We start from the raw sequence: 27944 nt of genomic DNA on the forward strand, positions 1-27944 counted from the left end.
TCTTTTTGGTGGCTATCACTTCAGCCAGAAGAGTTTCCGAGCTCCAGGCACTTTCATGTCGAGAGCCTTTTCTGCAGTTCACTGAGGCAGGAGTGACTATTCGCACGGTGCCTTCCTTCCTGCCCAAGATTGTTTCTCGCTTCCATGTGAATCAGCAGCTCTGTCTCCCTTCCTTTCGTAGGGAGGACTACCCAGAGGAATACTCTGCTCTCAAATATCTGAATGTGAGACGAGTCATCATCAGATACTTGGAAGTGACCAATGATTTCCGGAAATCGGATCATCTGTTTGTCCTGTTTGCAGGTCCTCGTAAGGGTCTGCAGGCTGCTAAGCCTACAGTGGCAAGATGGGTCAAGGAAGCCATTGCAGCGGCTTATGTGGCCGCCTATCCAGCTGAAGGCTCACTCCACTAGAGCTCAGGCAGCCTTGATGGCAGAGGCCGGGTCCGTCTCCTTGGAAGAGATTTGCAAGGTGGCAACTTGGGCATCGGCCCATACCTTCTCCAGGCATTACCGCTTGACTGTGGCTGCTCGGGCGGAGGCCCGGTTTGGAGCTTCAGTGTTACGGTCAGGGATTTCAATGTCCTGCCCTGGGTGAGTACTGCTTCAGTACATCCCACCAGTCTATGGATTGATCAGCATGATGATATGGAAGGTAAAATTATGTATCATACCTGATAATTTTCTTTCCATTAATCATAGCTGATCAATCCATAGCCCCTCCCAGATATCTGTACTGTTTATATTCTGGTTGCATTTCAGATTCAAGTTTAGTCTTCAGTTCCTGTTCAGGAGGACTTCGTGTTCAAGTTTTTTCAATTGGATTCTTCAAGAATTGAGACGAGTTTGTGTTACAGTGAGCTGCTGCATTCCTCTCCCCTCCGTTTTAAGGGGCTGGATTGAGACATAAATTCTGCCGGCGCTCCCTCCCGCTTCGTGCGGCTGTAGGGCAGCTTTGTACCCCTCCCGCTTCGGCGATGTTAGGGTCAGTCAGCTCCTCCCGCGGTTGCGGTTGCAGGATAAGCCAGATCCCGCCGCATCGGCGGGGTTGTGTCCCTCCCCTGCTCCGCGGGGATGAGCTGGACGGATTCCCCTCCCCCACTTGTGTGGGGATGAGCTGGGTTAATTCCCCTCCCCCGTTTCGGCGGTGGTGAGCTGGGCAGAGTGTCCCTTTGTGGGTGTAATTCTCTAAGTGCTGAGTCCTGCGGATGGAGCTTGGATATCGACATACTGAGGAGTTTCCGGCAGCACATGACCACATATAGGGAGGCAAAAGGATTGCTCTCTATCTCCACCTGCTGGTAGATGGACACAACCCACCAGTCTATGGATTGATCAGCTATGATTAATGGAAAGAAAATTATCAGGTATGATACATAATTTTACCTTTTTACAATGTAAACTGTTCTGTTTTGCTGATGCAATAAGTAACGGTATAGTAAATAAATAAACAATAAATGATAAACGATAACATAGTCTGCCTGAGCCTACTGTGAACCATCTTTTCTTTGGTGGTTTTATCCTTTCAGGCAGTGGTGAGAAGTTGTAGAAGCTGCTTTAAGTGCGTCCAATTCCTGTTTTAATTTACTGAGCTCCTGTTTTAAACTAGCAAGCTGGACAGATAGGACAAGCCTTGAGTCTTCAGATGGTGTGCCTTGGAACTAAAGCACCACAATAATTACAGAGAATAAAAGTCATCTTGATTGGTTGAAATGGGTTTGAACAGGTGTATTATGATAGGGTTAACTGTCAGCAAAATTGCCTGTGTATGACTGAGGAGTATAGTTAATGATTTTTGGCTTGTCTGTATATGACTGGAAAAACTCAGGGTGGGTGGGGTGTGGGGAGGCTTGGTGGGACTATAAGTCCCAGTGAGTCAGAAAGGTGCTGTATAAAAAAACAAAAGTTCTCTAGGTGTGGCTAGCAGTGATACAATCTGATAAAACAAATTCAGTTTGATTCAACAATCAAATTCCACTAGAATATAACTTTCCTTTAGTAAATCTAAATATTCCCGCTAATTACAGCAGTTTCATCAATGTAAAATGCAAATTTATAACCAGTTGGGAGACTAATGCTGTTGTTTTGTTTTGTTTTTTGCCTAAGACTGGCAGGACCTGTCCACAAAGTTAGAATGCTACAGCAAGAGTTAGCAGGGTGTAAGACAAGAAGCAGTTAGAAAAACCTATCCTCTCCTCTATCAGAGCTAGGGGCAGGGTTAGAAGAAAGAGAAGTGCATCACAACACAGATTCATGGGACAACTTAATAAGCAATAAATTCAAGAGAATAGATATATTAGATTGCTAAATCTGTAGGCAGAAAGTTGAGAAATTAGAATAAAATAATAAGAAATCATTTAGCAGTATATTTGGTTCAGGTCCAGCACTTGGAATGCAATAAACAAAGTGGTCTGTGTTTCCCTATTCAGAGCCCAATCCACCTCCTTCTGTGCAGTGATTACCTCAGAGTGAGTCAGCCAAGTTCTGTATCAAAAAAAAGTTCTCTGGGTGTGGCCAGCAATGATACAGTCTGATAAAACAAATTCAGTTTGATTGAACTAGAATATAACTTTCTTTTAGTAAATCTAAATATTCCCACTAATTATAGCAGTTTCATCAATGTAAAATGCAAATTTATAACCAGTTGGGAGACTAAGGTTGCTTTTTCTTTTTTCTTTTTTTTGCCTAGGACTGGCAGAACCTGTCCACAAAATTAGAATGCTACAGCAAGAGTTTGCAGGGTGTAAGACAAGAAGCAGTTAGAAAAATCTATCCTCTTTACTATCAGAGCTAGGCAGGAAGGGAAATTTTTTGTTGTTGTTTTTGTCTTTTGTGGGGGGGGGGGGGGGGGCAGGGTTAGAAGAAAGAGAAGTTCACCACAGTACAGATTCACAAGACAACTTAATTAAGCAATAAACAATAAATTCAATAGAATAGATAGATAGCTAAACCTGTAGACAGAAAGTTGAGAAATTAGAATAAAATAATCAGAAATCACTTAGCAGTATTTTGGTTCAGGTCCAGCACATGGAATGCTACAAACAGAAGGACACAGGTAAGACAAGAGAGATTTACCCAATGATTGGAATTTCTGGGGAGGAGTGTAGGGAGAGATAAGAGTGGAGAGGTACTAAGCTGTAGAGTGAATGCACTTGTAAGTCAATAAGAGGAGTTTGAATTGTATGCGAAAACGGATAGGGAGCCAGTGAAGTGACTTGAGGAGAGGGCTAAAATGAGCATAGTGACACTGGAGGAATATAAGTTGTGCAGCAGAATTTTGAACAGATTGAAGGGGAGAGAGATGGCTTAGTGGGAGACCTGTGAGAAGAAAGTTGCAGTAGTCTAATCGAGAGGTGATAAGAGTTCTTGTAATGTCCTCAGAAAGGAAGGGACAAATTTTGGTGGTGATATAGAGGAAAAAAACCAACAGGTATGTTGGATATGTGCAGAGAAAGAGAGAGAGGAATCAAAGATTGACCCCAAAGTTACAGGCTGATGAGACAGGGAGGATGAGAGTGTTATCCACAGAGATAGGGCTTGGCTTACAGCAAATTGACTTAAACTGAATTTGTCTAAATCTCAAATTCTGTTTCTGTCTGGTAGGGTAACTCCTTCTGCAATGCCTGAGTCTTTTGTGCTTGACAATTTAAAAATACCAGTTAATTGCTTTGAAATATTTGAGGATTTGGATTGATTCTGCTCTTTCTATGAATGAACAGTTGAAATCTACTGTTCAAAATGTTTTTTTTAAAGCTTAGGTTTTTCCGCAGAATAAAGGATTGTTTGTCATCACCTAATTTTCAAACTGTTGTTCAAGCATCCATTATTCCTTTATGGGATTATTGTAATGCCCTTTATTTAGGGTTGCCTGCTTATAAATTACGTGCACTACAGATTTGTCAAAATGCTGCAGCTCGGATTTTGTCAGACCTGTCTCAATTTGATCATATTTCTCCTGCTGTCCAAGAATTGCATTGATTTCCTATGGATCAAGTTTAAGGTTTTGACCCTGGTCCATAAAGCCCTGAATGACAGTAGTCCTTTAATTTTGGCCAGTTCTTTGAAAATTTGTACACCAACTAGACCTATGAGATTGGTGGTAAATCATTTTTAACTTCCTTCTTTTTGACAGGTCAGATAAAATATATATCATTCTATTTTTTACATTGAAGGACTTGTACTCTGGAATTCCCTACCTGAGGTTTTGCGGAAAACTTGCTCTGTTGTACAATTTAGAAAGTGCTTAAAGACTCAGATGTTTACATAAGCTTTTGCCAATAGCTAAGGACTGATGTTAGTTTTGTATTTTATTTATTCGCTGTATTTTATGCTCTGTCATGTCTAATGTGTTTGAAGAAGAGTGTGTTATTTGTAAAGATTTTATGTATGTATGTCATTTGGAAACTGCCTAGAATTATATGAGTGTGTTCTATAAATATTTTAAAATAAATAAATATATACATAAAATTCTTTCCTTTTAGTCATAAGAAGAAAAATGTTCACCAACTCTATGGAGTACTCTCCATACATGCCTTTACTTAAAAAAATTCTAACTTTAATGGAAGCAATGGAGAAAGGTAGCAAAAATTATAGTATACTTGTTTTTTAGAAAGTGTTGCGACAAACTGAATCTTATTTCTGTGTACTACAGAGCTTACCAGAGGAAACTTAACCATTACACAGAGCAGGTGGTTCACCTAGTGGGGCAGATTCCTGGTCATAGCAAATAGTAGTTTCAATCAAAGCAAAACAAGATGTCCTGACAGTCACAATAACTAAAAAAAAAAAAAAAAAAAACATCAGCATGTACTTTTAAACTGCAGGGAGAGTAGGCAGTTTTTGAATAGCTCATTTACATGGGTAAAAGGGTTTTTGAAATTGCACTTATATGTAAATGTTTCAGACATTCTTTTTGTAGAAATAATAAGGCATGCCAAGACAAGGCACTGGTTTTCAATGATATATTGCCAGTGCTGAATGGTTTAAGTCACTTAATCATCTGACATTGAAGGACTCAACATTCTCAAAGGACAAAGGTTATCACAGTCAGGTGACATTGTTGCAGGAATTACCACTATTGTTAGCAGAATCTGTGGTACTTCAGGAGTCAAACACCACACACCAGAATGAGAGAGAAATCTTCTTTATTTGCCAGCAAACAAAGTAGGACATCAGCTCTAGGTCTCTCTGTGTCCTGTCCTTCTGTGTCTCTTCTTCTGAGCTCTCTCTGTGTCTCCTGTCTGTTGTCTCTCTCGTCTCAGCTCCTTCTTCTCTTCTAACGTAAGCTGCTTCTGCTCTCAGTTATATAGGGTCCTACACCTCTCTAGCCCCCCTTTCTCACCAGATGGCAAAGAATAGATTAATTACCCTGTCTTGAACTAATTATCTCTATACATTTACTCAAAAATATCAGTTACATAGGTTTCAGATATTTCCTAAACTGACCTATGACCTGGGGCCTCTCAAACTAGACAATGTGGCACCTATCTCCTGTATTTTATTATTATTCACATAATCAGCTAACTTCATAACTTAGGTTCATTGAGGGGCTAATCTTGCTTAATGGCACACAGACATGGTTTGTTATTACTTTCAGGAGGCCAGTCCTACATTTAGCTAATCAATCAAGGAGAAGAGAGTTGACTTGTCCTGACCTCTTTCACCTAGCTAGGACTGTGGATAATTCAAACCAGATGATGACCTCTTAAACTGCAGACAAAGCTTCACTTGAAAAGTCAGACACTGGATTAAAAGATATTCTACATAGAAATAGAACTTATTAATGAAACAGAATAAAACATATTCTAAAATAAGCAGAAATCAGAATTCCTTATAAGACAAAATCTAAATTATCTAGAATATCTATATGTAAACTATCTTCTTCTAGACAGCGTTCAATCTAATCCTTTAAACTGCCTGCAAAACTGTCCAGTATGCCTTGCTTGCTGATCCCCTCGAGATTGAATGGCATCCAGATGTGGTAAATAATACCTTTGAACTAACATTAACTCAAAAAGGGACAAAGAAAGTTTCATTTCTCTCTGACCTTTCTAACCTCTAGTCTAGCAAAAGCTAGACTTCTGAACAATTAAAACCAGATGGCATTCTTCCACTTTACAGGACTGAACCAAAGTTAAACACCAAATTAATATGATTTCTTTGCCCAAGCTGCCTCAACATCATCCCACAGAACCAGGCATGGATGCCGCCCAGTGTTCAGTATAGTTCCAGAAGCCTTTTAGCAGTGTCAATTGTGCACGCGCAGATCCCTTCCCACCCACCTCAGCTGCTCGGGACCTTCAGCCATCTTTTTTTCCATGGGGCTGAGAAGGATGTGTGTTTGCTTCTCGTTTCAGTTCAGTTTTCTTGACAAGCTTCCATACCTTCAAAGGTATTTTTTTTTTCTATAGCAACACAGGATCCATTTTTTTCTGTTTCCCTTCTAGATCTTAGTTTTTCGGCTTGTTTTAAGGTCTCTTTCTTTTTTTCGTGGCTCTTTGGCCTGTTCAGGACTGAGTTTCCCATCGTAAATTGTTTCTCCCTTTCTCAACAATTGAACTGTTTGATTTTGCTTCGGCTATTTTTCTTCTGATCTCCAATAAAACTGCCATTGGTTTTAAGAAGTGTTCATGGTGCAGCGTTCATCTCTGTAACTGACGTCACAACTGTTGCTTTGCCGTGCCCAGGACCTGACCATAATGCTTCTCATTGTAAACTCTGTCCTCAAATACAGGAAAGGACCCTTAAGAGTCTATAAATGCTGCATGATATTATTTGCCGCATCTAAGTTCTACACATCGGGGACATCAGTCCCTATGACTTCTGGGCTGCACTGACACTAAAGAGATCTCTGCCTGCTTCGACTTCGGGTGTCAGGGAATAAAATGAGAACAGTTTGTCCTCATCACGCCCTTGAAAACTCAAACTCCATTCCCATCCTGTCCCTGCAACAGTGTATTCGTAGAAAAAGTGAGCAATAAAGCAGTACTAGTAATATCCTGGGGCTGGACTGTGTAGGCTGCTTCACAGGAGGCTCCTGCAACTTAGATTAAATAGTACACTTTGTTTATTTACAACTCAAACTTTTACAGACAGTGTTGATGCACAAGTCCTGAGTTTTACTTCTGTTTCTTTAATTTATTATGTCTGGAGAAAGGAAACTTTTATCTTCCCTTCATATTACAAACAACTCTCCTTATGTTCTGTGATCTGAGCTGGATCTGTATTTACATCTAACCCTCCTCCTGGACAACAAAAGAAAAAGCCCACAGCAACCTGCTTCAACTGGACCATCCTAGGATATCAGAACCAGAAACTACAAAGTATATAACTACAGTCTTGTAAGTTGAAATTTTATTTTATTTTTTATATATAATTCAATCTTTATTAAAGTTTTTTGCATCTGGTAACACATCAAGTGAAACATTGTCATAAGAAAAAAAAAAGCTAGAACAAGCAACAACATCCTCTCATCAAAACGTCAAGAATTCCCTAATTATATGAGAACCAAATTAGTGACTTAAGAATAATAGGACCCTCCAAAAGAAAAGAAAAAGAGAACATCAGCATATACCTGGTAGATGACGGCAGAGAAAGACCTGCACGGTCAATCCAGTGTGCCCAACAAGATAAACTCATATGAGCTACTTTATGTGCATACCTGACCTTGATTTGTATCTGTCATTTTCAGACTGTAGAAGTCTGCCCAGCACTAGCCCCACCTCCCAACCACTAGCCACGCCTCCCACCACCAGCTCTGCCACCCAATCTCCACTAAATTCTGAGGACTGAGGATCCCTTCCTTCTGAACAAGATTTCTTTATGTTTATCCCATGCATTTTTTAATTCCATTACCATTTTCATCTCCACGACCTCCCGCGGGAGGGCATTCCAAGTATCCTTGCATGCCCCAGTTCTAAATCTATCCCCAGAGTGAAAGCCAAATTCCCTTCTAGGGGCAAAAAATCTGTGTAAGTAGGTGTGCAATGCCAGTATTTGAGTAGAGTGTGCCAGGTAGCCCTCATAGGTTTTAACAAAACATCATTTTGCAAAGTCAAAGACAGGTCCGTCCCCTGTGCATGTAATAAATAATGAGGTTGTAATGGGTGGAATAGTGCCCTCTCCATTGTCCAAGGGGTGTAGACATCAGCCTCCAGTACCCAATCATGCAGATGTCTAAAAATACACGCCACATTATATTGATGGATATTAGGGATCCCCAATTCTCCTGTTGTCCAGGGCCCATATAATAAATCCATGCAGAGTTTCGGTTTCCACCTGTTCCAAAGGAATCTACTCACCATTTGATTCAAAGCCTTAATATGTCTTTTCAGAATGCACAGAGGGAGCTGTTGAAGAACATACAGCCACCTCGGGAACAGGGACGTACGATATAAGTTAATTCTTCCATGAAGAGACAAAGGTAGCGAGTGCCAAATCCACAGCTGCTGGTCAGTGGAACGCAGTAATCACTCAGACCAAGGTAAATTCTTATTGAAAAATGGCAGTTCTTGACACGTAGTGGTTTGTCAGGATGCACCATTAGGATGTCAGTCTGCCAATAACAGGGGAAGCCATGACCTTCCCCTTGCCCTGTCATTACTGACTCCTGCTTTTCTCGCCTGCCTCAACAGGCTACATATAGCTCCACCAAGAGAAGATTGACCAGTCACACAGTTTCTTAGTGGTAAAACACTAGGCCGCAGCTTTCTTGATACATCAACATGTATTAACACTTAGTACCCGAGCCATCTGGTACTTACTATTAACCATTGTATAGGCCTGCCACGCAATACAGCAAGGCTGTCCACACTGTCAAACGAAGAGTGGGGTTGGGGTAGCGCCTGCCATGAAGCAAAGCAGCCCCATCCCGCACCCGAACAAGCTGGAGCGTGAGCCGTACATTGCCCCAGCAAGCAGGGCACCCCTTTCTCAACCAATCTCAGTCTCTAGTCCATCCTGCTTTTTTCTGACTCAGATACCCCCGCCACAAGCCGGGGTAGTAGCTGCGGCCTGCGGATAAGAAGTTGGCACAGGATATCCCACCTCTCCGTGCTTTCTGTATCCTGCTCCTACAGCGGTCTTTCCTATGTCCACTTGTGGACCCCCCAATGCACATCTGGTGACCCAGGATCTGCACTATCCTCCTGGCGCCAGTCCTGTGGAAAGATACTCGAGAGAGAGAGCTGTTAGCATGGCAGGGCATAATGGGCCCATCTGTACCCCTCCTTTTTTCCTTCCTTCACCTCTCTCGACAGGGACATGCCAGATCGCCTCCCTCAATCATGACCCACAATCTTCACCATCCTCCTTGTGCGTGTCCTGTGGAAAGAAACTCAAGAGCATGACCTACTGCGCGTAATGGGTAGAGACCAGTCCTATATGGACCTCTGAGGTATGTCTGCTGAAGACTGTTATCACTGCAGCTGAGCTGGCTGCTCCAACCCTTCTTCCTTGCGCATATCCTGTTAGGTCAATGAAAATCCCCAAGTAGTAGAATCTGAGGCAAGAAATGTAAGCAGTGGTGCCCATCGTCTCTCTCACCGTTAAAATTTTATTTTAACTGCAGAACTCTTTTTAAGATTTTGATTCTGTTAAAACTAAAGTCCACTATAAACCCCCTCTGCATTAAGTCTCCAAAGAAATTCACACAGAAATGCAAATGCATTTGTTTCTCTATTACTGGAAGCCTTTGATCTCCCAGGCCAGGTCTGCATTTACAACTTTAAAAGGTCTGTTCTCTCAGATCTGTTGACTTATAGTCTTGTATCCTACAGTGCCAACTGGTAAGATTGCTATTCCACAGAGTCTTTTAGGACTGTAGTGTCTCCCAGTGAAATGTGCCTAAGAAGCTTCTGATACAAAGAATGTGCCTTGGCTCATCAGTCTGAGAGACTTTGGGGATCCCAGTGATGTGTGGGAGAGGAAACTATAATCTCCACCAACCAAAGAGAAGACAAATATGCAAGAGGTTGAACACCTACATAACAGTACTTAAAAGTTCACCTCACTGCCATACCCAAAGGACTGTTGAATCCCAGATCAGTTGCTAAGAAATCCTCAGTGATCCATGATGTCATCCATAAACAACATCTTGGCATTTTAGGAATAAGTGAAACCTGTCTAGATGAAAGTGGGAGTTTATTACTAGGTGAACTATGCCCAATAGGTTTTCAACATCCAACATAAACCAAGACCAAGAAGACAGGTTGGAGGGATAGCAGTCCTGATTCAGTATACAATCAAACTTTGCAGAATCGCCATTCCCATCTAAATGAATCTGAATCTCTTTTAATCCAGCTAGAAGAAAAGAAACCAATCCGGATGCTCATGCACCTCGTAACAACATATCTGTTTCAGGAACTCCTTGATCTGATTACACAAGTGACCCTGAATTACCCTAGGATGGTGATCATGGGAGATTTCACTCTATACATTATACATTGAAATCCCAGATACCACTAAATCTTTCTTCCTGGACACGATGAAAGCACTAAGATTCACACAGGTGATCAATTCTCCAGCCCATAAAAAGGGTCACATACTAGACTTGGTATTCTACAAAGGGGTTGATATCCCATAATACTAGGATAGCAGTATTGAATTAACCCCTATCATGGACAAACCATTTCCAAATTAAGTTTTCCCTATGTGCCCACCTAAAACAAATGGCACCTCCTAGAGTTTAGAAGGAGATCAGACACGAGAAAAATCTGAGTGTTAAGAATTTCCTAGAGGTCTTGGATTATCCACATATGGATGAAAAGACAACTACAGTGTCAGAACAGGTTCATATTTGGAATACACACTTAGCTAAAACCTTAGAGAAAACAGCACCTCTAAAAAAAAAAAAGGCCTTATGTCCCACTCACAAACATTCACCTTGATTTTCTTCAGAACTTTGGACCCTTAAGTGAGAAAACTGGAAAGGAGATGCTGTATATCCCACCTTGATGCGGACAGGGTAAACTGTAGGAAACACATGGCAAATTATCGCCAAGTCTTAAGAGCAGCCAAAAATAATATTTCTCTTAATGCATTGAACAGGCTACCAATTCAACCAAGCACTTGTTCAGCATAGTAAACAGTCTACTGCAACCCCCAGTTTTGGCCTGTCCAGTCAAAACTGAACTGCAATAATTTTGCTGCATACTTTGCGAACACACGTAAAGGATCTACAAGAAGTCTCACCCAGTCTCCAATCCGCTAACCAAGAACACATAATTCATTTCAATCTGGATTCAGACCCGGTTATGGAACAGAAATGGTCCATGCATCCCTATTAGATCTTCTCAGAAACTGAGATGGGAGATTTGCCTTGGTGTTAGTACTGCTAGATTTTTCAGCAGCTTTTGACACTGTGGATCATGATATCATGCTAGCACAACTGGCAGAAACAGGTATCAGTGGAACAATACTTGCTTGGTTCAGATCCTATCAGACAGGCAACAGTCAATGCTGTTTGGCAGCACCTCATCGCCACCATAGACACTTATCTGTGGGGTACCACAAGGATTGATACTGTCACCTATTCTGTTCAATATCTACCTCAAGCCACTAGCCGAACAGATTCGGTCAATGGACACTCAGTTCTATGTCGACACGGATGACATGCAGCTACCCATACCCATTGAACCTGACTTACAGCCCTGAGTAAACTTGACTACCTGTCTAACATCAATTCAGGAATGGACCAAAAATAATAAACTCTGCTTGAGCTTCTATAGATCCCTAACACAAGTGGGCACATACCTGTCATCAAAATCTCTTTTCGGAAATATAAACTCCCGCCTCAAATCATGTCAGAAACCTTGGAATACAGCTCGTTTCAACACTTAATTTAATTCCCAAATCCAAGCAACCTTCAAGGGCTGCTTCTAGCATTTGCAACAGCTACGCTGCCTCTCTCCTTACATTGAGAAGACTAGTCTGGATTATTGTAGTGCACTCTACACTGATCTGACTACAAAGGGTCTCTACCAACTCCAATTGATTCAGAATGCTGCAGCAAGACTAATAGGTTGTAAGCGGTGTGACACATTACACCATTTTTGAAAAACTTTCACTGACTACCAGTACAATACAGGGCTAAATTTAAAACTCTGATCTTCAAGGCCCTTAAAAGAAATGGCCCAGAGTAATTGAATGTAACCCGGTGTTTTATTTTTAATTTTTTTATTTTTCCTGGGGTCCGGGGGAGGCTCTGGGCTCCCAGAGATTGTTGATGGCCAGTGCTGTGACTCCAGAAGCGGTTCTGGACTTCCTGCAAGGAGCTGCGCTGTCTGCAGCTTGCCCCAATGCTCTGAGTGTTGGATTTGTTTTTTTGAGTGAACATTTCTAGTTTTATAAGAGTTTTGACAGATTTATGATAAAAGTCTGTAAATATATTTAAATGTGTGTTTAAACATATTAAAAAATACACTATCCAGCTTATAATTGAAAAAGAAAAACGCCTATATTGCGACCCAAATCGGGAGATAGACGTTTATCTCACAAAAACGAATAAAGCGGTATAATCGAAAGCCGAATTTGGACGTTTTCAACTGCACTCCGTCGCGGATGCGGACAAAGTTGATGGGGGCGTGTCAAAGGCGTGGTGAAGGCGGAACTGGGGCGTGGTTATCGGCCGATCAGAGATAGGCGCCTTTCGCCGATAATGGAAAAAAATATGCGTTTTTAGCGAGAATTTAGGGCACTTTTCCTGGACCCTGTTTTTCCACGAATAGGGCCCCAAAAAGTGCCCTAAACGACCAGATGACCACTGGAGGGAGTCGGGGATGACCTCCCCTGACTCCCCCAGTGGTCACAAACCCCCTCCCACCACAAAAATATGCCTTTATACAACTTTTTATGTTCACCCTCAAATGTCATTCCCACCTCCCTGGCAGCAGTATGCAGGTCACTGGAGCAGTTATTAGGGGGTGCAGTGGACGTCAGGCAGGTAGACCCAGGCCCATCCCCCCCACCTGTTACACTTGTGCTGGTAAATGGGAGCCCTCCACACCGCCCCCCAAACCCACTGTACCAACATGTAGGTGCCCCCCTTCACCCCTTAGGGCTATAGTAATGGTGTAGACTTGTGGGTGGTGGGTTTTGAGGGGGATTTGGGGGGCTCAACACACAAGGGAAGGGTGCAATGCACCTGGGAGCTCATTTACCTTTTTTTTTTTTTTTTTTTAAAGTGCCCCCTAGGGTGCCCGGTTGGTGTCCTGGCATGTGAGGGGGACCAGTGCACTACGACTCCTGGCCCCTCCCATGAACAAATGCCTTGGATTTATTCGTTTTTGAGCTGGGCGCTTTCATTTTCCATTATCGCTGAAAAACAAAAACGCCCAGCTCACAAATTGTCGAATAAAACATGGACGTCTATTTTTTCCCAAAATACGGTTCGGTCCGCCCCTTCACGGACCCGTTCTTGGAGATAAACGCCCATGGAGATAGACGTTTTCGTTCGATTATGCCCCTCCAAGTATAGTTTGATGGCACCAATGATTGTAAGATATTTTGATCTGATTGTATAGAAATTTTATGGGTTTTTGTCTAAAAATATAACTTTTCTATTATTTTCTATGGAAAGTTATTTTCAAAATGGAGATTGTGAAAAAATGTTAATTAGTGTCCATGAGGCCAACACCCTGTGTTCTGACATGTTATTGGCCAGCAGAGGTCAGCTGATGATGCAGAGACCCAGTGTCCCTTGGCAACAGCTGGCCAGGAAGTGGAAGAGGGGCTGAAGACACTGAAGAGGAAAGATGTGTTTGGGAGAGCTCTGAGTGCATGACAGGATTTCTAGGCAGAAAAGTGTATGAAAGTAAGTTTTTCTGTGAGCATTGAATTCCTGAATGCAGGTGAAGAGAGTTGAAGGTGAAAAATGTTGGATTTGAGCAGAGAAAGAAAGTTCTAAAACTGATGTTTTTTTGTGTACTGTTTAAGTATCTGAAAGGGAATTTCTCTGCCAGTGTTTAGTGCTGAAACACTGAATGCAGGTGAAGTGTGCTGAAGGTGAAAGGTGTTGGATTTGAACAAGAGAAAGAAAGAACTAAACTGTTTTTGTTTGTGTGCTGTTTAAAAGTTTTACAGTTAAGACTGTGGTGGAGAGACCCTTTCCAAGGTTGTGTAAGACAGGTTTGTGCAAGTGGATTATTCCCAGTTAAGCCACTAGGAAAACTGGACTCCAAACTTAAGGTTGGGCATGCAGTATGTGTGTTCACATGCTGGTGCACTAGAGTGGAAGATTGCATGAGTTTGGAGAGACCAAGTTGCTGTGAGCAGTGTGACTACAAGATCCAATGAAGAGTGCCCTTCCTTAGTTAGGGAACTCAGTACAAGAATAGAGAAACTATTTAAGGTTATACAATTATTATTTATTTTGTTAGTTAGCAACCAGCTAGTGCTGTTCTTGCTGTTAGGAAGGAAGTTTTTTTTTTGTTGATTTCATTTAAAGGGTGAGGCAGTAGGTTCCTATACTGAAAGAGAAGATCCTGAGCTCCAACATACAAGCAAGGGGAAGAATGAAGACGCTACAAGAAGGGCCAAAGATAAGTCTTCACTCCTATGCAAAAGGACACTGAAAGGTCACAGTGTAATCTGACTTACCTGTTGTAGAGACTGAATCTGGGTGTTCACACCTAAAAGACAAAGTAATTCAAAATAATTGATTCTTGAGACACACAATATAAAGGAAATTTATAGATTGAGAGAGAACAAATAAGATACTTTGGTTAATACTTGTCTGTTGGTTTCACTGTTATACTGCTGCACCTGTTAGAAAAAGTTATGCTATTAGTTTATGTATAAATGTATTTTTATGTTACAAAAGAACCTAATGTGTTAAGAACATCACTTTTTCCATACTCCAAATTGGGTTTATATAAACAACTAGTAACTTGTACTTACCATCTGTCTGGTTACTGGGTCCTAAAATCCTTTTAGTTTTCTTTCCACTCCATGGTCTAGGCCTTCGGAGGCGAGGTTAGTTTAATTGTCTCCGAGCTCAAAGGTGAACTGCAGGCTTGAGGTATTTGGCCACGGGTACTAGTAGAGCTTGCAGGGCCTTCTGAGATGAGGAAGCTACATGAAGAACAGGATCTCCAGGGTCATTAAGGTCCTCCTAAGAAGTATCCCTAAGCACACCCTTTCCAAAGGACATCACACAATGTGATACCCGCCAGCGAACCTTCTTCAGAGTAGCCCTCACACTCTGAAATGCAGTTCCTGAAAGGCTTCACTTGTGTGTACTTCAGCAAGGCCTTTAATGGAAGAAGGAACTAACCTGCCACACACACACTTCCTGAAAGGCTTCACTTAATAGAAGATCACCTGTACCTCAGGATGGAGGTGAAGGCTTGGCTCTTCAGCGCATGCACTCATTCACTCACACACACATACACACTCACTCATTCTCTCTCTCTCTCTCCTCATGTTTATCTAATTTTACCCTAGCTAAGGTAATATTCAAGATCCTTTCTGACCTCACGTGCAACGTTTTAAGATCAGTCCTCTTATTTTCTTACTCCTATTACCTTATCCTATCTATATATATGTTCCATCTTTGCTTACAGACTGTGCTGTCTATTAAAATGTTTTATTGTGTTTACATTGTACTGTAGCATATAATCTTCCTAAATTGGCACCTTGAACTTATTAATTAGTGAGTACTATAATATCATAAAAAAGTCAGCATTGATGCATTTCACTGAAAATCTATCTATGTAACAGTGAGAATTCTCAGAAGAGGAGAAAAAGACTTCAGATGCTCAAAATCTTTGCAAATTAATTGCAAGTTTGTCTACAACCTCTCATTAGTCATAGAAACCTCCTCTCCTACTTTTATATAGGATGCACTGGGAGGGGCTGGGCGCCACCATTTTGCGGAGGCGTCAACCCAAGTAAGAGGAGGGAGGCAGGCTACCTCCCTCCTCCAACTAAGGTAGGGGGGCCAGGAGGGGGTTCTTTTTAACGGCCACTTTTTAAGCGGCTGCTGGACCACCAGGGACCATTTTCTGGGGGTTTGGGGCTGGAGACCCACTGAATCTCCAGCCGTCCATGAACCTGGGGGGATGGGATCGCCGGGGGGACTGGAGGTCCGCCGGACCTCCAAACCCCCCCCGGTCACTCGCTGGGAGGGAGGGGCTTTGGCCGCGGCCATTGGACCACCAGGGACCATTTTCTGGAGGTTTGGGGAGGGCTGGAAACCCACCGGATCTCCAGCCCTCCTTGAACCTGGGGGGATGGGATCGTCAGGGGGACCGGACGTCCACCGGACCTCCAGCCCCCGTTGAGCGGGGCAGGGGTAGGCAGGGCCTGGTGGTCCCTTGGACTTCCATCCCCTGTGTTTGACAGGTTTGGGCTTTTGACAGCCCAGACCTGTCAAACAAGTGCGGGAGGATTGTGCTGAGCGCATGCTCGGCACAATTCGCCCACACTTCTACCCCATGATCAGAGATAATTGCGCTGCTTAAATTTGCATGCATTATCTCTGATCATAGGTCTAATAGCGCCCAGCGCTGTTTGGAATAGCGCGGGGCTTTTGATCATCTGCCTCAGTGAACAAATGTTCTTAGCAGCCAATAGCAGCAAACTGGCAGGTTTGCCATCTGACGTGATGGCCAGGGCCTTTTTCTTGCCCTAAACAAAAACTGTGTGAATACCTTCTACACCTTTTTGAGTCTGTCTCAAGACCAACTCTGTAAGGGTTCATCTCAGTTTAATCGGCGCTTACCATCAACATGTAGAGGGTAAGCCCATCTCTGCACACTCTCTTTATAAGAGGTTTGCTTTTGACAGAGTCTCCAATCAAACATCCAGCAGGGTCATGGACCTGAACGTTGTTCTTAGCAAGCTAATAAAAGCTTTTTTTGAGCTGCTTGACGTTCGCCACCTGAAGTACCTGATCTGGAAGGTTATGTTTTTGGTGACGCACACTTCAGCATGCAGAGTCAGGGAGCTGCAGGCACTGGTAGCTGAAACACCCTTCACAAAATTTCATCTTAACAGGGTAGCTCTCCGTGTACATCCTAAGTTCCTTCCTAAGGTTGTGTCAGCATTCCACCTTAATCAGTTGATTGTCTTGCCAACATTCTTCCCAAAACCTCATGCCCATCCTTGCAAAAGCGCCCTGCACACCTTGGACTGCAAGCAAGCCTTGGCCTTCTATCTGGAGCAGACTAAAGTCCATAGACAGTTCACTCAGCTTTTTGTTTCTTTTGACCTGAAAAGGATGGTGGCAGCAATTGGTAAACACACTTTATCCAATTAACTAGTAAGTTGCATCTCCTTTACTTATGCCCAGGCTGAACTGACTCTGGAGATCCATGCCTGCATCTGTAGCCCGCTTGAGATTGATCTCGATTGAGGAGATTTGCAAAGCTGCAATTTGGTCTTCAGTCCATTCATGGATAGTAAAAATCCTTCCGCAACAGCCAATTCATTCAGACAGTTTTGCACAATTTATTTGAGTCTAAAATCCAACCCCACCCTCCTAGGCCCATTTTTCTTCTGTTCCAGGCTGCACTCATACACAAAAATGTTCTTGTTTCTTAATTGGTGGTTGTTGGCCTTGTCTGTTGCAAATACCGGTTGACCTTTCCTTCTTGTTTTCGATGAACCTGGCAGTTAGGGATTCCCAATTATAGTAACTGCTGTCATGCTTGTACTCGTAGAAAGCAAAGTTACTCACCTGTAGCAGATGTTCTCTGAGGACAGCAGGACACATATTTTCACATATCCTTTCACCTTCCCTAAGATTTGCATTCAATTAGCTATCCATTAGACAGACGGTCCTGCAGAACTAAGGTGGGCAGCAAGGCGTCTGTGCATGTGTGGTTGGTGTTGCTAAAGGCTTCTAGAACTATTTTGAGTGCTGGGCAGCGTCCGTGTCAGGGCTCTATCGGATGACATCACCCAATTGTGGTGATATGTTTTGCTGTCCTCTGAGAACTTCTATTACAGGTGAGTAACTTCACTTTATTTGTTAGTAGAGAGAAGAAACAGAGAAGAATATAAATCCTTTTACTCAGTCTTTACTGTTACTTTATAGTACTACTAACCATTAATTGCTAGATGGTTGATGCATCTTGCTTAGTATATGGTCTGTCTGGCATCAGAATTCCAAATAAAACCATTGTGATAACACTATTTGTTGCAATTCCAAAATGAAATGTCTCATTAACACAAGCATACAACCTGCACTATAGGACTTCTGTGATGTAAGCATCATCTCTCACTGCTTTTGTTTGAAGAATTGCCAAATACTTTAATATGTGTAAGATCATCATTTTTAACCTGAATCACTGCACAACAGAGGAAGAGGCCTTTGTTTTATTTTCATATAATTTTCTGCTGCATTTTGGCAGTTTGTATTACCCCCTAATACTTAAGCTCTTTTCTTTTTTTATTTTATTTTATAGGAGTGGCAATAAGCACATATGCCAAGTATTGTTACAGCAAACTACAGAAAGCAGCCTTGATGGGAGCAAAGAAGGTAACAGCCTTTATTTCTTATACATCAGCATTTCATGATAGCAATATTGAGATGTGATATCTGAATGTAACAGTGTTCTGATGCTAAAAGAAATAATGACACTTTAAGATTTTGCTGTTAACAGTACATTGGTGCTTATTATATGTGTTTTCATATACATTTTAGGATTTTATTGAACCGTTTTGGGCTTTAATAAACACAAATCAATAAGGCGTCTAATGTGAGATCCTTTGGAAAGATGGTTGAAAGGTTATCTCTTCAGACACAATTTATAACATAATAACTTAAACTCCCACCTTCTAGTGTCAGCTCAGTGCTCTCTGGCAGCTGGGCAATATCTGGACAACATGGTGCCTCGGAGACGCAAACAAAATGGGCAATGTGATAATAATGGGTGACTTCAATTATCCAAATATAGACTGGGTAAATGTAACATCGGGACACGCTAGAGAGGTAGAATTCCTTGATGAAATCAAGGACAGCTTTATGGAGCAGCTGGTGCAGGAGCCGACGAGAGAAGGAAAAATTCTAGACTTGGTCCTTAGTGGATCGCATGATCTGGTGAGGGACATTATGGTACTGGGGCCGCTTGATAACAGTGATCATAATATGATCAGTTTTAATATGAACCTTGAAGTAACTATACACAGAAAGTCAAATACGTTAGCGTTTAACTTTAAAAAAGGAGACTATGATAAAATGAGAAGAACGGTGGAAAAAAAAAGCTTAGGGGGACAACTGAGAGGGTAAAAACTGTACAACAGGCATGGGCGCTGTTCAAAAATGCCATCCGGTTTTCTCATGTAAGTATGAGTTTTTGCGGTTGGCTTTTTTTCTCTTCTTTCCCTCACTGGAACCAGTGATAGTACTCTACTCCTTATTTAAATGGTGGACCAAGCTAATGCAGCAGTGTGTTCCCCATGAGGAGGTCTGAGGTTCCTTGTTTATTTACTAGAGATGATCCCGATTGTGGATTATTGAGTTACAGGGTGCCACACCACTGAATTGGATTTATTTTTCAAACCAGTTTTGGATAGTAGCGCTGTTCAAAAATACAATCCTGGAGGCCCAGGCCAAACATATTCCACGAATTAGAAAAGAAAGACGGAACTACAAAAGACAGCCGTCCTGGTTGAAAAGTGAGGTGAAGGAAGCTATTAGGGCTAAAAGAAATGCCTTCAGAAAATGGAAAAAGGAACCGTCTGAAAATAACAAGAAGCAGCATAAGGAGTGTCAAAGCAAATGCAATGCGCAGATAAAGAAGGCCAAGAGGGATTACGAAAAAAAGATAGCATTAGAGGCAAAAAAACATAGTAAAAGTTTTTTTGGTATATTAAAAGCAGGAAGCCGTTGTTTTTTCCTCTGAAATGATTTCTTTTAGTATATTAATTCAAAAGGAGTGAAGCCTGTGAAACTGGGATTACTTTAATCGGTGGGAATTGGATTGGAGATTCAAATGTTTGTATTGTTGAATAATTTCTGGTTTTAAAAGGAAAAAAAACCCGAAATCAGGTGTATTACTTCCACAAATATTGGACAATAAGTATGTTTCCAATGAGGTTGATGGACTATACACCTTGGGTTTGGGGAAGCCAACCAGATGATCAATGTGGAATAATGATTTAGATAAATAATAACTGGGGATAATCAGGTTAACACCACGTTTTCTTTGTTTACTGTTTGTTTAATTGATCTCCTTGTCTTGTTTCACTCTCCCTATTTATTTTGTGGTCTAAGAAAGAGAGACTGTATATAATCTATTTACCTAGTTGAGATTGTTTTCTTCTAATATTGTATTAATGTACAGTCAACTCTGTATTACTGTTTGCAAGTGATCCTTGTAAAACGAAAAATTATAAATAAATGATTAAAAAAAAAAAAGCAGGAAGCCGGCAAAAGAATCGGTTGGGCCGTTGGATGACTGAGGGGTAAATGGGGCGATCAAGGAAGACAAAGACATAGCGGAGAGATTGAATGAATTCTTTGCTTCGGTCTTCACCGAGGAAGATTTGGGTGGGATACCGGTGTCTGAAATGATATTTCAAGCGGACGAGTCGGAGAAACTTACTGACTTCACGGTAAACCTTGAGGACGTAATGGGGCAGTTCAGCAAACTGAAGAGTAGCAAATCTCCTGGACCGGATGGTATTCATCCTAGAGTACTGATAGAACTGAAAAATGAGCTTGCAGAGCTACAGCTAGTGATATGCAATTTATCCTTAAAATCAAGGGTGGTACCGGAAGATTGGAGGGTGGCCAATGTAACGCCCATTTTAAAAAAAGGTTCCAGGGGAGATCCGGGAAATTATAGACCGGTGAGTCTGACGTCGGGGCCGGGGAAAATGGTAGAGGCTATTATTAAAAACAAAATTACAGAGCACATCCAAGGACTTGGATTACTGAGACCGAGTCAGCACGGCTTTTGTGTGGGGAAATCTTGCCTGACCAATTTACTTCAATTCTTTGAAGGAGTAAACAAACATGTGGACAAGGGGGAGCCGGTTGATATTGTGTATCTGGATTTTCAAAAGGCGTTTGACATGGTGCCTCATGAAAGGCTACAGAGGAAATTGGAGGGTCATGGGATAGGAGGAAATGTCCTATTGTGGATTAAAAATTGGTTGAAGGATAGTAAACAGTGGGGTTAAATGAGCAGTATTCACAATGGAGAAGGATAGTCTGTGCTAGGACCGCTGCTTTTTAATATATTTATAAATGATTTAGAGATGGGAGTAACTAGCGAGGTAATTAAATTTGCTGATGACACAAAGTTATTCAAAGTCGTTAATTTGCGAGAGGATTGTGAAAAATTACAGAAGGACCGTACGAGACTGGGAGACTGGGCGGCTAAATGGCAGATGACGTTTAATGTGAGCAAGTGTAAGGTGATGCATGTGGGAAAAAGAACCCGAATTATAGCTACATCATGCAAGGTTCCATGTTAGGAGTTACGGACCAAGAAAGGGATCTGGGTGTCGTCGTCAATAATACACTGAAACCTTCTACTCAGTGTACTGCTGCGGCTCAGAAAGCGAATAGAATGTTGGGTATTATTAGGAAAGGTATGGAAAACATGTATGCGGATGTTATAATGCCGTTGTATCGCTCCATGGTGCGACCGCACCTTGAGTATTGTGTTCCATTCTGGTTGCTGCATCTCAAGAAAGATATAGTGGAATTGGAAAAGGTGCAGCGAAGGGCGACTAAAATGATAGCGGGGATGGGACGACTTCCCTATGAAGAAAGACTAAGGAGGCTAGGGGCTTTTCAGCTTGGAGAAGAGACGGCTGAGGGGAGACATGATAGAGGTATCTCTATATATAAAAGGCACCTCCAACGTTCTAATTGAAGCCTCCAGCCGGAAACTTGAGGTGGCATAGATATCCGGTTTAGCAAGTACACAAAGGAAAAGAGAATTGCAAGTAAAGCAATTAATCCTGCCACAGTTGTTTTCTCAGGCACCTGGAGTGTTTGCCCTGGGTGATTAACAAGGTCAGCTGGAGTAAAGCAATTAACTCCTCCCAGAGTCTTGCCCTAGGTGATTAACAAGGTCAGCTGGGGTGCACAGGGAGGGGGGAGGGAGACCCTGGAACTGGGAGGGAGGAGGGAGTGATGGGCCCCTGGCACACACTCTGATTCTCATACATACACTATCACTGTCACAGACACTCGCACCCAGTCACACTCTCTCTGTCACACACACACACTCGCACATTCCCTCTCTCTCACACAGTCAAACTCGCACATTCCCTCTCTCTCACACAGTCAATCTCACACACACACTCTCTCAAACATACACACTCCGAGGAAAACCTTGCTAGCGCCCGTTTCATTTCTCAGAAACGGGCCTTTTTTACTAGTATAAAATAATGAGTGGAGTGGAACAGGTGGATGTGAAGCGTATGGTCACGCTTTCCAAAAATACTAGGACTAGGGGGCATGCGATGAAACTACAGTGTAGTAAATTTAAAACAAATCGGAGAAAATTCTTCTTCACCCAACGTGTAATTAAACTCTGGAATTCGTTGCCGGAGAATGTGGTGAAGGCGGTTAGCTTGGCAGAGTTTAAAAAAGGGGTTAGACGGTTTCCTAAAGGACAAGTCCATAAACCGCTACTAAATGGACTTGGGAAAAATCCACAATTCCAGGAATAACATGTATAGAATGTTTGTATGTTTGGGAAGCTTGCCAGGTGCCCTTGGCCTGGATTGGCCGCTGTCGTGGACAGGATGCTGAGCTCGAAAGACTCTTGGTCTTTTCCCAGTGTGGCATTACTTATGTACTTATGTAAGGATTGCTTTCTGCATCTATATTCCTTTTCGGCTACTGTGTGTGCTCATAACCTGGCAGGTTGACTCAGAAAGGTGATGTGGTGTGTGACATGAAGGGGAATGGAATGGAAGGCATGTAAAACAGGCAGTGCTCAAGATTGACAGTGTTAGCTCCTAACCCAGCTTCTGAGTTAGTAAGAGAAAAGGTGGAGATAGAGTCACTCCTTCCTCAGACACATCCTCCAGGATCAGGTTCCTTATTGGCCTCTGTGAAATCAGAGCTGGAGGAGGAGTTCCCCTGGCATAGTATAACGTATTGCCTTAAACCTGTGGTAGGGGGAGGGAAAAATCCAGACGACATCCTGATAGAATCCATGGACTGTGAATTACAACCCCAAACTTTGAAGACCTCTATAGACTGGGAATCAAACTTGGACATTCTTAGAGAAGAACAAATGGAGCAGTATTAAGATAAGTGGGTTATTTTGGAAATGTTAGTCCTGGGGGAATTCAGCGCACAATATTTGAAAATTCTGCATTATTTGTAGTGTTTTTGCACTGAATTTCCAAATCCTAAGTTCTGAAATTTCTTCCTGCCTTTTTCCTCCTCAGGCTTCAACCTCCCCCATTCCCTCTGTCCCTCCAACTGCAGTTCTCTCTCTTTCTAGCTCCCAGCAAGACCTCTAATTCTGTCTGCTCCAAAGTCTTCTCCCATACAGGTACATGCAGTATCTCCACTTCTCATTCTCCGCCCTCCACCCCAAATCAGACACACACCTCCACCTCTTATTCTTTTTCCCTCCTCTCCCCAACTTTTGGTCTATCTCTCCTTATACCAGTGGCTCAGTCAGCTTTCTCTGCCCCCTCCAATCCCCATGGTACACTCTAAGCTTTCTCTGTTCCACCAAATTCCTATAGCGTACTCTTAAGCATTCGCTGCCCCCTCCCCACAAACCTCAGGGCATGCTCTTACCCTGCTCTGTAGCTCTGCTCCCCACTCCCCATGGGGCACAGTAAAACAGAAATATGGTTACTGCCTTCTGATTCCATGTGGATAAATTAGTTGGGTCCCCTGTTTATGCAGCAGATAATTGACCCTGGTCCACAGGCTGAGTTGGAGTAGTTTCAGTCAGATATAAGACCTTTCATACACTGTTGATGTTCCAGGAGACCTTGAGGTTATGTTAGCGAGCATCAGGTTATGTAATGTTTGTCTGATGTGTTGTCCATCTAACTGTTTTAAGCTGAGATGTCCTGGTGATTTCAGAATTTTTTATTAACATACAAGCTGATCTTTCTAAGCTCCTAGTTCTGAGAAATTAATATACACATTGAAGCACCTGTACTGTAGAGTCAGATGAATTGATCACAGCCTACTTCTTGATACGCTGTCCTCACTTGGATTTCAGGGCTCTGTTCTTTCCTGGTTTTCTTCTTATCTTTCCCAGCATACCTTTAGTGTATACTCTAGTGGATCCTCCTCTACTTCTATCCCACTGACAGTTGGTGTACCTCAGGGATCTGTCCTGGGACCCCTTCTTTTCTCCATCTATACTTCTTCCCTTGGTACTCTGATCTCATCCCATGGTTTTCAGTATCATCTTCATGCTGATGACTCCCAGATCTACCTCTCCACACCAGAAGTCTCAGCCGAAATCCAGGCCAAAGTATCAGCCTGCCTGTCTGACATTGCTGCCTGGATGTCTCAGCTCCATCTGAAATTAAACATGACCAAGACTGAGCTTCTCATCTTTCTACCTAAACCAACCTCTCCTCCTCCCCCATTCTCTATTTCTGTGGATAACACTCTCATCCTTCCTGTCTCATCAGCTCGTAACCTTGGGGTCATCTTCGACTCCTCCCTCTCCTTCTCTGCACATATTCAGCAGACTGCTAAAACCTGTCGTTTCTTTCTCTATAATATCAGCAAAATTCGCCCTTTCCTTTCTGAGCACACTACCAGAACCCTCATCCACACTCTTATCACCTCTCCCTTAGACTATTGCAACTTGCTTCTCACAGGTCTCCCACTTAGCCATCTCTCTCCTCTTCAATCTGTTCAAAATTCTGCTGCACGACTAATATTCCGCCGGTGTCGTTATGCTCATATTAGCCCTCTCCTCAAGTCACTTCACTGGCTTCCTATCCATTTCTGCATACAGTTCAAACTCCTCTTATTGACCTATAAGTGCATTCACTCTGTAGCTCCTCAGTACCTCTCCACTCTCATCTCTCCCTACATTCCTCCCTGGGAACTCCGTTCACTGGGTAAATCTTTCTTATCTGCACCCTCCTCCTCCACCGCTAACTCCGTTCCTTTTATCTTGCTGCACCATATGCCTAGAATAGACTTCCTGAGCCAGTACGTCAAGCTCCATCTCTGGCCGTCTTGAAATCTAAGCTAAAAGCCCACCTTTTTGATGCTGCTTTTAACTCTGACCCCTTATTCACTTTTTCAGAACCCTTATTTTATCATCCTCACTTTAATATTCCCTTATTTATTTATTTGTTGCATTTGTATCCCACATTTTCCCACCTATTTGCAGGCTGAATGTGGCTTACAATATTCCATCATGGCAATCGCCATTGAAGAGTATAGAAACATTTGGTATTGTTTAAAGAACAAGTGTAGCATAATGGATATAAGCGATTCAGTATATAAGAAAACAGAATATTTTTATTTATTATTTTATTTTTATTTATTGCATTTGTATCCCACATTTTCCCACCTCTTTGCAGGCTCAATGTGGCTTACAATACATCGTGAATAATAGAAATGTGTTAGAAAATATACATTTAGTATTACAGTAGGATCTTGGGCAACACAATAATGAAGAAACATTAAAGTAGTATAACAAGCAAATTTTGTAATACAGTTCTGAATATATGTGTAGGAGTTATATATATTCATATTTGTTAATTTTTGTGGTGTGCCTTGTTGAAGAGATGGGTCTTCAGCAGTTTGCGAAAGTTCGTGAATTCGTAAATCGTTTTTAGGTTGCGGCAATGCGTTCCATAACTGTGTGCTCAAGTAGGTAAAGTTTGACGCGTGCATTAGTTTGTTTTTTATACCTTTGCAGGTAAGTAGTGAAGTGCTGGAATTACTATTATTGATCATTATGGTATGCCTTGTTGAAAAGAAAAGGTTTTAGTGATTTTTGAAAGTTGATTAGGTCGTGTATAGTTTTCAGGTCAAGTGGCAATGCATTCCACAGCTGTGTGCTCATGTATTTTAGACCTTTACAGCTTGGGAAGTGAAGATTTAGGAATTCTCTTGTTTGTCCTGTTTGTCCTAATTAGGTTGTAAGCTCTGTCGGGCAGGGACTGTCTCTTCATGTTCAAGTGTACAGCTCTGCGTACGTCTAGTAGCGCTTTAGAAATGATAAGTAGTAGTAGTAGAATTTGGGATTTATCCAGAGGAGGAAGAAGCAGGCTTCCAAAATTCACCTATACAACCTATGTTTGAAGGAGCAGAGAGGTGACTGAAGTAGGAAAGCATTTTATTTTTCAACTCTGTGCACAATGGAATTCTGTGGCTTGATAGGAACCAGACCTTTTTTGGATGTTTGCTGCTGAACTCCATGCTGCTTTATATGCAGTACTGAGCTAACAGTAAGAGCCTATGAAAGAAACAGGTTCCTGTATGTTTTCTATTTGAATCAAGCTATTAAAGGACTTTTTGTTTCCTTTAAACTGTAATCAGGCTATGTTTGTGAAGGCTGCTTGGCCCACGCCTGCTAATTCTATCACTGGCTATTGAAGCCCTTCTCTTTGACCAAGACTACTGTAATAGAGCCCATTTATACATAATAATTCACTCACAGTCGAGGCCCAGCCATACTTTGCATTCTAAACACACACTCCCCATACATCCCTCCCATGGAAGCCCCTTTCCCGCTTACACACCCTAATCTTCCCCCCACCACCACCCCTGTCCCCCACTTCCACCCTTTCCCAATATGCTGGCTACTGTCTTTGCTGGTCAGTATAATCCAGTAAATCTATACTTTTCAGCTGCAGGAAGAAATGGGGTTTTGTAGAGATCAATGCCATTCTCCAGCCCTGGCTGGAGGTGGAACCTCTCTGTGTTCTCTCTGTGTCCTTTGATCAGGCAGATCCTTCAGAGGGTGTAGCAACATCCAATTTTGGTGATCCTGGTAATGCTGGATTAGCTCCACTGGCCATGGTACTTGGCCTGGTTTGATTGTTGGCAGGGTCCCCAATTCTGCTTCCAAGGGGGCCCAGGCTCCTGTAGCAGGAGCCAGTCCTCATGAAGAATCCTGACACTTTCTTGGCCCTTGAGAATCAGCACCCAAAGCAAAGAAACTGTCAACCCAATCATCATGACCTTGTTACAAGCATGTTGGTCTTCCACATCTCTGCGTCTGGAGGGCCTTTGAACGCTATTGCACAGAGTGGGAGTTATCTCCTCAGCGTGCAGACCTGGTCTCAAGCCTAGATGTTTTTGCAGTGTAGTCTTAAGCAGGGTTAATTCCCTGAAGGTTCAATTGGTAGCCCTCTCTTGTTTTAGAGGATGAAATTCTGGGAGCTCTGCTATCTGATCTTGCATTTTTAGAGTCAGGAGCGGTCCTGGAGAGAAGGGTGGATTGAGATCCCATTCTACAAAAATGGAAGTAAGGAGTCATTTGTGAAGTACAGGCCAGGTAGTCTAACCTCTGTGGTGAGTAAATTAATGGAAATACCTCTGAAATAGAGGGTAGGGCAATTTCTGGAATCCAATGGATTACAGGACACAAGGCAGCATAGTTATACTACAGGTACATCTGGTTAGAAAAATCTGATTCCATATCATCATGCTGATCAATCCATAGACTGGTGGGTTGTGTCCATCTACCAGCAGGTGGAGATAGAGAGCAATCCTTTTACCTCCCTATATGTGGTCATGTGCTGCCGGAAACTCCTCAGTATGTTCTCTATCTCAGCAGGTGGTGGTCACACACAGCAGCAGCTCTGGCTAGGTCTTTTGCCTCCCTATATGTGGTCATGTGCTGCCGGAAACTCCTCAGTATGTTCTCTATCTCAGCAGGTGGTGGTCACACACAGCAGCAGCTCTGGCTAGGTCTCCAAGCCTAATTTTTAGGTTTTGTTGAGTACCTGGGGTTGAGGGCTCTTCTTGAGTGACTGACTCGGTTAGAAACTGGTTGAGTGGAAGGTTACAAAGAGTTAATGGTA

The 27944-nt window shown here is 42.4% G+C and overlaps 1 protein-coding gene across 1 annotated transcript in view; it reads left to right on the forward strand.

Annotated features, from left to right (window-relative positions):
• Positions 1 to 27944, forward strand: part of ARHGAP39 (Rho GTPase activating protein 39) — a 503675-nt gene that overhangs the window by 274835 nt on the left and 200896 nt on the right. The window contains exon 6 of the mRNA XM_030219972.1: positions 18407 to 18480. Within this exon, the coding sequence (XP_030075832.1) occupies positions 18407 to 18480 (74 nt within the window). The remainder of the gene's footprint in view (positions 1 to 18406; positions 18481 to 27944) is intronic.

This window comes from Microcaecilia unicolor, chromosome 1 (assembly GCF_901765095.1).
Source record: "Microcaecilia unicolor chromosome 1, aMicUni1.1, whole genome shotgun sequence".
Classification (NCBI taxonomy): Eukaryota; Metazoa; Chordata; class Amphibia; order Gymnophiona; family Siphonopidae; genus Microcaecilia; species Microcaecilia unicolor.